Source organism: Myxocyprinus asiaticus, chromosome 14 (genome assembly GCF_019703515.2).
Source record: "Myxocyprinus asiaticus isolate MX2 ecotype Aquarium Trade chromosome 14, UBuf_Myxa_2, whole genome shotgun sequence".
Classification (NCBI taxonomy): Eukaryota; Metazoa; Chordata; class Actinopteri; order Cypriniformes; family Catostomidae; genus Myxocyprinus; species Myxocyprinus asiaticus.
Genome location: NC_059357.1, coordinates 17,749,001 through 17,761,629, shown reverse-complemented (window position 1 = coordinate 17,761,629; position 12,629 = coordinate 17,749,001). Strand labels below are relative to the sequence as shown.

The 12,629-nt window shown below is 38.7% G+C and overlaps 1 protein-coding gene across 7 annotated transcripts in view; it reads left to right on the top strand.

Moving 5' to 3' along the window:
- Positions 1-12,629, top strand: part of LOC127452044 (RNA binding protein fox-1 homolog 1-like) — a 408,281-nt gene that overhangs the window by 298,425 nt on the left and 97,227 nt on the right. Inside the window, exon 1 of one of the 7 annotated variants that reach the window (XM_051717185.1) lies at positions 1,014-1,127. The exons of the other annotated variants lie outside the window; for them this stretch is intronic. Within the exon in view, the coding sequence (XP_051573145.1) occupies positions 1,017-1,127 (111 nt within the window). The 5' untranslated portion in view covers positions 1,014-1,016. Of the gene's footprint in view, positions 1-1,013; positions 1,128-12,629 lie in introns of those variants that run through there. 7 annotated transcript variants of the gene reach the window in all.

Sequence of the window (12,629 nt, the reverse complement as noted above, 5' to 3'; positions counted from 1 at the left end):
TGTGGTCACCATCCACTTTCATTGTAGAGAAAAGAGCAGCTTGAGCATTTTGCTAGATAGATCTTTTTGTGTTCTGCGCAAGAAAGAAAGTTATATGGTTTTGGAATGACATTAGAATTTTAATTTTGGGGTTTTTAGCCGCTTTAAAGAAAACCACTTTAGCATCTGTGTTGAAACAAATGACTTTCCCCCTCGAAAATCCTGTTAGGAGACGAGACAGAACCGGTTCTGCTTAAAATCATTAGCACCTCAGGTTTCTTAAATTAAATACATATCAAGTGTGCACAACATTCTCTTGAAGTGCACTCAGCTGTATGCAGCCTCAGCAGAACAGTGCTCGCGGCTCAGAGCGCATGTGGTCTGGTGGTAGTCCTCCATCCATTTGCCAGTCCAAAGCCATTCAGAGAGGCGAAATGGCATAGGTTTGCCGAACACATTATTGTGTATTTGACAGTTCTTGACAGTTAAATTTTAGCCCTGTGTTCGGCTGACATTATTCTATCAGGGCCCTCCATAATCTGAGGCTGTAATAGGCCGGATGCAGCAAATGGTTATTTCCAAGACCTCTGCGGCAGGGGCTGGCCTGCGCCATCACTCATATCTCAATTACCTAATCTAATGCATCTCAGTGGGCTGCTGCCAGAGCTTCATTTACTGTAAGTGCTAGAAGCTCCTCTGCAATTGTTATGTGCGCCAGTACCAACCTGCTCTGTCTGCGGGGACAGTGAGCTCAATCAGAGAGGGGTAAGGAAACACAAGAGGAGGGGGGTGGGTGGGGGTGCTGAGAGAGAGACTTGGGGAGATAAAAAGAGTTGGTGGGGAAAAAAAGACAAAGAGAGAACAGCAAGCAGGGCTCTGTAAGAGAGTGTTAGACATCGGCTGGCGGAGAGGCAGAGTGGTGTAGAATAGACAAGTATTAGCAGCTACGTTCATGCTGTGATAGGAACAGGAAGTGGATCTCCTCTCCACCAGCGCACTTGCCTCCTTTTGCGAGGGATCACTAGTTCTGCAGCCTCATGATTGCTAGTATGTTAACCAAGGTGGAAATTGTATTTCTGATACAAAACCTATTAAGCTACCTTGCTGCCTACTGCCTACATAGACAGCTGCCTTCTAAGCAGTGTTGGGTAAGTTACTCTAAAAGAGTAATTAATTACTAACTACTAATTACTACATCTACAGTGTAATTAGATTACTGTACTAATTACTCTGTCTGAAAAGTAATTGCATTACTTATTACTAATTACTTTCTAAAACCCTTATCAACCTTGACCAGATTAAAAATATAAGGATAGACATGAAATTGTTTTTTTTAATTCTTTCAAATAAATCATATAAAATAAAATAAATTATTTATGAACTGGCCAAAGAATTTAAGGGGGCTGCATTAAATTAGAACACATGTATTTTAACATTAGACGTTAAATTTCGATTTGAAATTCACTATTGTTTTATATAGAATTGTTCAATAGTCTATACAGTATTTAACACAATTACATCAGAAATAACTGTAATTAAATTACTGAAAAATTAGAGTAATCTCTTACTTTACTTTTTCAACGAAAAAGTTATTTACAGTAATTAATTACTTAGTAATGCATTACACACAACACTGCTTCTAAGGCAGCATCCTAACAGTCATGAAACTTCATAAGTAACAAATTTGGAACGCTCTACATAGGCAGCAACTTTACACGAATAGTGAGACTTGACTCACAACTGATATCAGTAGAGTTTGACATTAACTTGTAGCTAAGCTAACACTCTACAGCAACTCCGTACGGCACAGAGATAGACTGAACTTGCTGTTCAGCTGTGACGTCAATTTGTAGGTGAACTTGGAAGACTAATTTGCAATGGATTCCCTCAGGAATTTTGGTTTTTATAATGGGTTTTTATTTTTTCAATTTATGAGTAAAATAAGGTCTGTGGTAAACATTACTTGAAGATACATGGATGTTTTGTTCTACAGCATAAATTACACACAGTCATACTTCAAATGTCAATTTTGAAGCCACCATGTTTCTAAAATTTTTTTATTGCTAACAGTTTGCTAAAGAAGGACTACAACTACCACAAGCATTTGAGTGTACGTGCCTGAACGTTGTAGTCTTTATCAAGCAGCATCATTTTTAATTTACGTTTAACTAAATGTCCAAGTATCTTTAAATTATTTTTTATTTTACTTTTATTACAAAACAAAGACAAAATCCTGAGGGAACCCATGGCTCGAAAATGCTAATTCTCTTCTGGGTTTTTGGACTACAACCTGAACAGTGGCAAGTCAGTCCACTGTCGGCCATCTTTGGAACGCTCTCTGGAGGCTATTTCCAGTCATGACAGGTGCGGCTCCTATATACTTGAATGAGGAAACGCCAAAATCTCAAACATGGTTGGTCAAGTTTACGATCAAAGAACATATTTCAAATCAGCAATAAAATCTGACAACACTGAAATCGTAAATTGTGCTTCTTTACCTCAGATAACGCCAAAATACCACAAAATTTCCCAGCTTGTATAGCTAATGCGCATGCACAGTCTTGAGTTGATTGACAGGCGATGTCTGTATCTAAAATGTAATTGGCTCTTTTACCTGTAAGGCGGGAGTTCCTTTCTACATCCATTGACCGTTGGGCGTTCCGGTTTCTCCCATTCATTTTAATAGAAGTGGCCTGTCTCTGCTAAATAATCTCTGTTTCAGTAGAGTTTGATGTTAGCATGTTGCTAAGTTAACACTTAACATAGGCAGCAACTCCACACACAGATAGCGAGACTTGAAAAAATAAACTACATAAACTCACATATTGGGGATTAGGGATGCACGTTTTGGCAAATTCTTTTAACCGACTAACCGCAAGTTTTAACTAGTTATTACCAGTTAACCAATAAGCCATGAATCAAACCAATGTAACCAAGCAGGCATGACAAAGCTCTATACTGGCTTAAAAAAAACAGGATCACATGACAGATGTGCATATTTAGCAATAATTCATCAACATTTGAAAGAACAACCTTATATTTCCTTTATATATGCGTAATAAACCAATTTTGAATGTATCGCTTGCACGCTAAATTAACCTACGAGGTGATAACTTTAATAGTATAATGGAAGAATAAAAACAGTCTTAGCCTATCCACAAATTATGCTGCTGGGCAATCTTAATCATTTTTATTTAGAAAAATCAACATATAACACGGGCAGGGGCCAGTACGCAGCTGGTTGACGGTAAGCACGGTGAATGAAACCCACTCTGAAAGCACTGACGTCCCAGTGCGCATTGCACTCCCGTCTCCCGTGCAACTAGGGCTGTAAGCATATGCTCTTAGATGTCGAGGCTTGCAGATGTTTGTTTTTTAAATGGTACCGCATTGTACTTGTGCTACTACTAAACTCCTATTTGAATCGGAACATGTTGTCTTCACGGATTAAATGGTCCCGCTTCATTTTCCTTGTCTATCAGACTGAGAGGAAGACAGTGGTTTACCTGTTAACAGCACATAACATGCCCTATGTGATTAAACCATCAAATTACCTCTCTGTTGTTTCTTTATGTAAACTCTTGGTTAATTTTTAACCAATAGTATTAGTCGAACAAATTGTTAATGCCGGTCAATCGGTTAACTGGTTAACCATTTACATCCTTTGGTGAAAAAAACATTTTTATCAAAAATGTTCAATATTATTGTAGGTTTATTGTATAAGTTTACTTATAATCAACATTTATCTTGCTTTGTTCACCATTTTTTTATTGTATTTTTTTTCACAGGGCTCATCACAATACATAGTGTGACTGACTTGTCCACAATGGATACATGTGTTTCATAGAGTTTAGCTAAAATGAGGTGTCTTAGAAGGCTGCATAATTAATCACATACTGTGTGATTCCTTAAAATACTGCCACTTTAGGCAACTCACTAGGTTTTGCAATAGAGAAATCATGTTTGTACTCTAGCTTGTGAAAACAAATGGCCTGTGTGTCCACATAGTTTTGCTACTGTGTGAACAATGGATGAGAACAGCAGCAATGTGGAGATATTTCATCTAAACTAGCCTCTCTGGCAAGACCACAGGCAAAGGAGACTTCCCTCCATGATCCGTCCATGACAGTTGGAAGAGGGGTTCATCTGCAGACTGATTTACTGTAGTGAGGATGAGATTCACATACTAAGCCGGCTTTTAAATCATTTTTAAAACTGTCAAGTGAAATGCTTTCCAGTAACACTGGTGAGCTAATTTATTAGTGTTGCCGTGGAAACGCTGGGAAAGAAATTGTTTGATGTATCCTCAGAGGGTTTAAACAAGGGTAGGATGATATGTGGCGAACGTTGCTCGCCACTTGTTTTCGAATTCCGTTCCACTTAATTGTCTTGAATGGCTGGTAATTAATCAATGCGTTTTTGTCAGGTCGCCAGGCACACTCCACGGATCTGTCAATAAGTCACGTCAGACTCATCAAATATATCAGTGGCACACTAGAATCACCACGACAATTAAAACTGGCAATTACCGCAGACTTGGTGGTCCCACGATGGCACACGTATTCGTGTGTGCGCGGCGGGCACATGTGCTCCGTATGTGTGCATGTGCGTATGCAGATCATCAGCGAGTTTAAGCACAGAGGTTTGCACTGAGAACTCCAATGCTAATATTTTTTGTCAGGGAGGCGAGTGTGGGTGATTGAGAGGCCATGTTTACATCTGTATTCCCCCATGATGGAGCGTGGTTCCCACTTCCCTGTCTGTCTATTACACAGTGCAAAGGTTGGCCTGTCAGCTCTGTCTGTCACCCCCACTCTGCGTCAGGAAAACGTGCCAAGGGCCAAGTATCTCACACACATGCTCACACTTCACTCCCGTTTGCCCAGTGACTTGTGTTTTTCCCGGTGTGTGTTACAGAGCCCATGCAGTGCTGGGATCAGCTGACACAAAGCTCCTAAAGCCACAGCTTTCCTCCTCAACCACCGCAGAGCAAATCGACAGATCTACCTGAGCTCTTATGATGCACAGTTCTTATGCCTTAAACCTTAAAATGGCAGTTGTGTCATCATTTCCTAACCCTCATGTTTGTTTCTAATCTGTATGACATTCTTTCTTCCATGGAACAGCAAAGGAGAAGTTTAGCAGAATGTTCAAGTTGTTCTCTTCCATACAATGAAAGTGACTGGGGACCAGGGGCTGTCAAGCTCCAAAAAGGACAAAAAAAAGCATAAACGCATCATCATATAGTCCGCATGACTCATGCACTATATTCTAAGTCTTCTAAAGCCACCTGATATCTTTATTTGAAAAACAAGTCATTATTGCCTGAATATTTTGATTGAAAGCCAAGCATTTTTTCACTTTTATTATATGGCAAAAAAAGCAGCTGGGATTTTCTGCTAAAAGTAACTCCTTTTGAATTCCACAGGGTGAGTGAATGATGACAATTGTAATTTTCATTTTTGGGCGAACTATACCTAAATGTTTGTGAAACCCTGTTAACAACACATTCTACTCTATAATGTGACATATTTCCAGGTGTAACAGGACATTCAACAAGAAAAAAAAATACAGTGGGACTTTTATCCAATGGGAATTGATTGTGAAAAGTGGCTGCTCCATACCAAAATTAAAGGTTGGCTTTGTGTTATCTTAGACTTACACTGACACCTAGCGGTTTGGATGCAGTATCATTTATAATCAATAGTTTTCATTTCAGATGCCATTGTAGAAATTTAGTATTCACAGTCAGCCATGATTACTTTAATGAGTGAAAGTGTCAAATAACAGGACGGTTACTGAGATTAAGCAAGTAGTATTAGGCTGGTCATGTGATTCTAACATGGCAGCCCCCATGTGCGGACCCTCTCCATGTAGAATAAAACAGCTTTTATAAGATTACTGATTTGACTGGAGTCTTTGTTTTAATGTCAGTGGTCATGATTTCCTACATATATTGCAAAATTACAAGTCATGTCTTTAGGAGTTAAACATTTTAATGAGGAAAAAAATACTGAGTGCACCTTTAAGTTAGACTTGAATTCGAGTTTGCTAAAGCACTGCCTAAATAGCTATTTGGCTATTGGTTAACATTATCCAACAGCCCGTGCAGCCTATGTGACGTCAAAAGAAAAGGAAAGTTGTTTCAAAAGAAGAGCAGGTATAAAGGTATTACATATACGATTTTTCATTTGCAATAATGTTCATAGATGAATCGCTGATAATAAGAGTAACAGAAAAATACGTTTTTAAAAAAAGGTAATATGGTAGATTTTTTATTTATGTTGACTTTAAGAATCATGGTAACACTGAAGACTACACTGAAGGGGATTGGGGGGTGGTATCATCCTGGGCTCAGAATAGATTTGAGAAAACATCTGAAATCTAGAGAGAAAGAGTCTCATATATTGACTTTAGAGAGAGAGAGAGAGGAAGAGAATGACAACACATCTTTTGTATTCTGGTAAAGCAGACGGCCCTGGGGGCTTTGCGGGGAGCCACAGTGAGCCTGGATATGGGCCCGGCAGTTGATGACACTTCACGGGAACTGTCGAATGTGTTATAGAAGATGCTGATGGGTGGAAGCCCCCGATAACTCCTATGTAAACCCTTGGGCTTCCACCAGTCATACCTTTAATTTACACTGATAACTTTCCACCAGACCTTACAACCTCCCATTCCCACAGTGCTGTGCTACTATTACACAGCTATAGCAGCACACTGAGGAAAGACCTGAAATGCATTTATGGTCTATTTTAAAGGAATAGTTCACCCAAACATTACAATTTTGTCATCATTTACTTACCCTAATGTTGTTCCAAACCCTTGTGCTATTACTATTATTCCGTGGAACACAAAAGGAGAATATTTTTAAGAATCTTTATAGAGCTCTTGCCATACAACAACAGTTCATAGGGACCATGTCAATAATGCTCCAAAAATGCAGAAAATCAAAATGGGTCAATGGCATTTTTTTAATTTTGGACACGAATGCAGGCTAGATGCCAGTTTCGGTGGAGGGCAAGATTATCACTGAATAATTATTTAAAATTCAACCTGTCCCTTTCTCAAACTTATTGTATGTGTTTAGAAGACTTGGAATATAACATATAAGTCATATGTAGATTTTATTTATTTATTTATTTATTTATTTATTTATTTTTTGGAGCTTGACAGCTTCTGGTTACTATGAACTGTCATTGCCAACAATTGCAAAATAATTCTTCAAAAACAGGTGAAAAAAATAACAGCATACATGGTTTGTAAGGGTGAGATTGTGAGGTTAAGTAAGTAATGATAGATTTATTTATTTTTTGGGCTTACCCATTTGGACATTTGGTTGCATCTATTACGCTGCAATACAACCTTTTGTCTTTGAGCGTCTGGCATTTGCGCCAAAAACGGTGATGAAAATAATTTGATGGGACCATATTTGTAAAGTAATTTGGGTCATTTGACGCCATAACAGATGGGCTATATTCAGAGATGTTGCATCCTCGGCTAAAATTAATAGCACAACTTTTATAGCAGCTGACACTAATGTTTTTATGCTGGCTTTTGGAGTATTTCATGTCACTAGTCGAAACTAATAGCTTGGGTTACTACACAGTGTAAACATTTATAATGTCAATTTTAAAACATCTGGCAATAATGGGATGTATCTTGTTAGACAGCGAGGCTTGTCAACACACTGAACGTAATTATGACAGATGCCAGTCCTCCAAGCTCACTTGTGAAGAGAAGTGTGAGCGCACACACGTGATATTTACCCTGCATTCTGCAGTCTAACGGAAAATGACTGGCCTGCCTAACAAGCCATTGAATTAATTATTTGGTACTAGTGTAAATATTTTCAAACTGTGCAAAACCATGAAATTGGCCAATATAGTGAAAATGAAATGTAATTAATCCACAGCTCCCATAATACAGATAAGTGCCTCATGAAACATCTCACAATTAAATTGCGCTAATTCCACTGCGTTGTGACTCACGCTATTATTTGAGTGTATTTCGCCTTGAGTGATAAAGTTATAAGATGGCCATCCGTTATGCTCCATCCAACTGTTTTTTTAAAGCAAGTATGTTTGCTAAGTGAACGCCCCTTAAGAATCACGTCTGATAAGGGTCAGATGAACCTAAATGGCTTCCTTAAAATAAGTAGCAGTATTTACTGAAAATATGTAGTTTTGAACCTCTCTACAGACCTCTTCCTCATATGTTTTTGCTCATCATGATGTCACAGTTGATGGTGTTACACCATGTTTAGGTCATCATTGACATGTAACTGCTGTAATCTCAACATCCAACTGCATGCGCCTTAATGGTCACGATTAAAGAATCCGATTGGAGACAGAACTTGTTTGCTGGTCTTCCTGGAGGGCTGTGAGTTCGGTGCTGGCAGAGATAGCTGTGTGCTCTCTGTGTGTGTCCATCTGTGTCTGATTAGTTCTGCTCTTAGTGTACCTGTGCGCTTGCTAAGGTAATCATTAGGCCTGGTCATACCTCTCGCAGCTACGCATCTGCCAGAGTCTTAGCCTTTGTTTCTACACACACACACACACACACACACACATGTTGGTGTGGCTATCCTTATGAGGACTCTCCATAGACAATGAATTTTATACTGTATGAACTATAGATTGTATCCCCTAACCCTACCTTTAAACCTAACCCTAACAAAAAACGTTCTGCATTTTTACATTTTAAAAAACATCATTTAGTATGTTTTGTTTTTTTTAAGCGACTTGAATTATGGGGACACTAGAAATGTCCTCATAAACCACATTTATAGCATAATACCCTTGTAATTACCAGTTTGTAAACTAAAACCTTTTCCTCGTAAACCATTTAACCACACACACACACAAACACACTTTTTCTCTGGTTATCCTTGTTATCACTGTTGCTGTAATTTTTTCCCCTTTTTTGTCTTTTTTTCTTCACACAAACCAAAAATAGTATTAATGTATTAACCCCCTTAGCCCTCCATTGATCTGCAGAAAATATATGGCTCCAGCAATCTGATGGAACTGGGAGGAATTGTGCAGCTGGCCTGAAAGTTGAGAGTGATTTCACTGTAATAAAGTGGTCTATGAAATGGAAAAGTTGGGAGTTGGGGCCATATATACACTTACTAAGAACTTTATTAAGAACACCTGTACACCTACATATTCATGTGATTATCTAATCAGCCAATCATGTAGCAGCAGTGCAATTCATAAACTCATGCAGATATGGGTCAGGAGCTTCAGTTAATGTTCACATCAACCCATCAGAATGGGGAAAAAATTTGATCTCAGTGATTTCGACCGTGGCCTAATTGTTGGTGCCAGACGTGGTTGGTTTGACTAGTTCTGTAACTGCTGATCTCCTGGGATTTTCACGCACAACAGTCTCTAGAGCAGGGGTCAGCAACCTATGGCACGTGGAGGGGTAATCACTGGCATGCCAGCAATGGCGAAAGAGTAGACGACATTTTTATGTATATAAATTCCGCACCTGCATTCTAATCTACATCTTGATGTAATCTTTCCTCATGATTACGCAGCGTGATTTCATCAGCTGAATGAGAGGCTAAACACTATTAAAGTGTGACGAGACTTGCGCTGTGCATGCAAGCCATTCACGCATCACGAGCTGGCAGCGCTTCGTCTGAGTAAACACGCCCGCTTTGCTTCGGACAAGCTTTACGGTTGACAGCCTACATTCCGTGTTTCATTTGTTTATTTTTGCTTTCAGAACAACAAGTCATGTAATACGGAAAACACCACTATTAATCCTTGATATTTCCAACCCAGCATACAGGTACACCCTCCTTAAACCATAGTCACACTCAAAATTACATTAAACGTTTAAAAAAGAAAACATAAACCCACATGGTGGGGTTCAAAAATCTGAGTCTAAAAATAAATTAAACCTGGAAATAAAGTTTTAGGATTTTGCAGATGTGATTCACCGAAAGTAGCGAACTAGTTGATCGGCTTGTGATGCACAAATTATTTTCACACGCAGCGTGAGACTTTTATAGTGTTTAGTCTTCCAGTCTGCTGGTGAAAACATGCTGCGTGATCATGAGGAAGGATTACATCAAGATGTAAATTGGAATGCAGGTGCGAAAAACTTAATATAAATAAAATAGCCTGCTCCTCTCTCGCTGTTGCTTGCGTGCTAGTGATTACCCAGTTCTGCATGATTTTGAAAATTTATGACATAAGAAATATTTAATATTCCACACAATTTCGTGATTAGTAATCAAAGAAGCAAATACAGGTGCATCTCAATAAATTAGAATGTCGTGGAAAAGTTCATTTATTTCAGTAATTCAACTCAAATTGTGAAACTTGTGTATTAAATAAATTCAGTGCACACAGACTATAGTAGTTTAAGTCTTTGGTTCTTTTAATTGTGATGATTTTGGCTCACATTTAACAAAAACCCACTAATTCACTATCTCAAAAAATTAGAATATGATGACATGCCAATCAGCTAATCAACTCAAAACACCTGCAAAGGTTTCCTGAGCCTTCAAAATGGTCTCTCAGTTTGGTTCACTAGGCTACACAATGATGGGGAAGACTGCTGATCTGACAGTTGTCCAGAAGACAATCATTGACACCCTTCACAAGGAGGGTAAGCCACAAACATTCATTGCCAAAGAAGCTGGCTGTTCACAGAGTGCTGTATCCAAGCATGTTAACAGAAAGTTGAGTGGAAGGAAAAAGTGTGGAAGAAAAAGATGCACAACCAACCGAGAGAACCGCAGCCTTATGAGGATTGTCAAGCAAAATCGATTCAAGAATTTGGGTGAACTTCACAAGGAATGGACTGAGGCTGGGGTCAAGGCATCAAGAGCCACCACACACAGACGTGTCAAGGAATTTGGCTACAGTTGTTGTATTCCTCTTGTTAAGCCACTCCTGAACCACAGACAACATCAGAGGCTAAGGAGAAGAAGAACTGGACTGTTGCCCACTGGTCCAAAGTCCTCTTTTCAGATGAGAGCAAGTTTTGTATTTCATTTGGAAACCAAGGTCCTAGAGTCTGGAGGAAGGGTGGAGAAGCTCATAGCCCAAGTTGCTTGAAGTCCAGGGTTAAGTTTCCACAGTCAGTGATGATTTGGGGTGCAATGTCATCTGCTGGTGTTGGTCCATTGTATTTTTTGAAAACCAAAGTCACTGCACCCGTTTACCAAGAAATTTTGGAGCACTTCATGCTTCCTTCTGCTGACCAGCTTTTTAAAGATGCTGATTTCATTTTCCAGCAGGATTTGGCACCTGCCCGCACTGCCAAAAGCACCAAAAGTTGGTTAAATGACCATGGTGTTGGTGTGCTTGACTGGCCAGCAAACTCACCAGACCTGAACCCCATAGAGAATCTATGGGGTATTGTCAAGAGGAAAATGAGAAACAAGAGACCAAAAAATGCAGATGAGCTGAAGGCCACTGTCAAAGAAACCTGGGCTTCCATACCACCTCAGCAGTGCCACAAACTGATCACCTCCATGCCACGCCGAATTGAGGCAGTAATTAAAGCAAAAGGAGCCCCTACCAAGTATTGAGTACATACACAGTAAATGAACATACTTTCCAGAAGGCCAACAATTCACTAAAAATGTTTTTTTTTTATTGGTCTTATGATGTATTCTAATTTTGTGAGATAGTGAATTGGTGGGTTTTTGTTAAATGTGAGTCAAAATCATCACAATTAAAAGAACCAAAGACTTAAACTACTTCAGTCTGTGTGCATTGAATTTATTTAATACACGAGTTTCACAATTTGAGTTGAATTACTGAAATAAATGAACTTTTCCACGACATTCTAATTTATTGAGATGCACCTGTATATGACATTAACTGTATTAACTCATTTTGTACAAAAGGACAGGTTTACTTACATTAAAGCATTTTCACAAGACACTTTGTGAAAATTCACATGCAGGATCATCAATCATCGGGTTTTGACATTTTTTTTTTTTCACTCCAACTGTTATGCTGATGATATCATTTGTAATGAAAAATAAACTATTAAAATCAGAAAAATTGACAAACTTCGAAAAAGTGGGTGAAGGAGGCATCGGCACAGCCATTGACCAGGAGAATAAAAAATGGCACTCCATGTCAAAAAGGTTGCCTACCCGTGCTCTAGAGTTTACTCAGAATGGTGCCAAAAACAAAAAACATCCAGTGAGCGGCAGTTCTGCGGATAGAAATACTTTGTTTATTAGATAGGTCAACGGAGAATGGACTGGTTTAGGCTGACAGAAAGGCTATGATAACTCAGATAACCACTCTGTACAATATTAATGAGCAAAATAGCATTTCAGAATGCACAACATGTCGAACCTTGAGGCGGATGGGTCAATGTGGTCAATGTCACAAAATGCCTTTTTGAGTAGTGTAGAGTCTTATTGCTTTTACATTTTACATCCTAACATTTCTTTGTTTAAAAGGTTTCAAGATCCTAAAACTTTCCAGGTTTATATTATACAACCCCAATTCATAAAAAGTCGGGACAGTATGAAAAATGCTAATAAAAACAAAAAGGAGTGATTTGTAAATTAAATTCACCCTTTGCTATATTGAAAGCACCACAACTACACATAATATGATGTTTTACCTTGTGAATTTTATTGTTTGTTTGTTTTTTGTTTT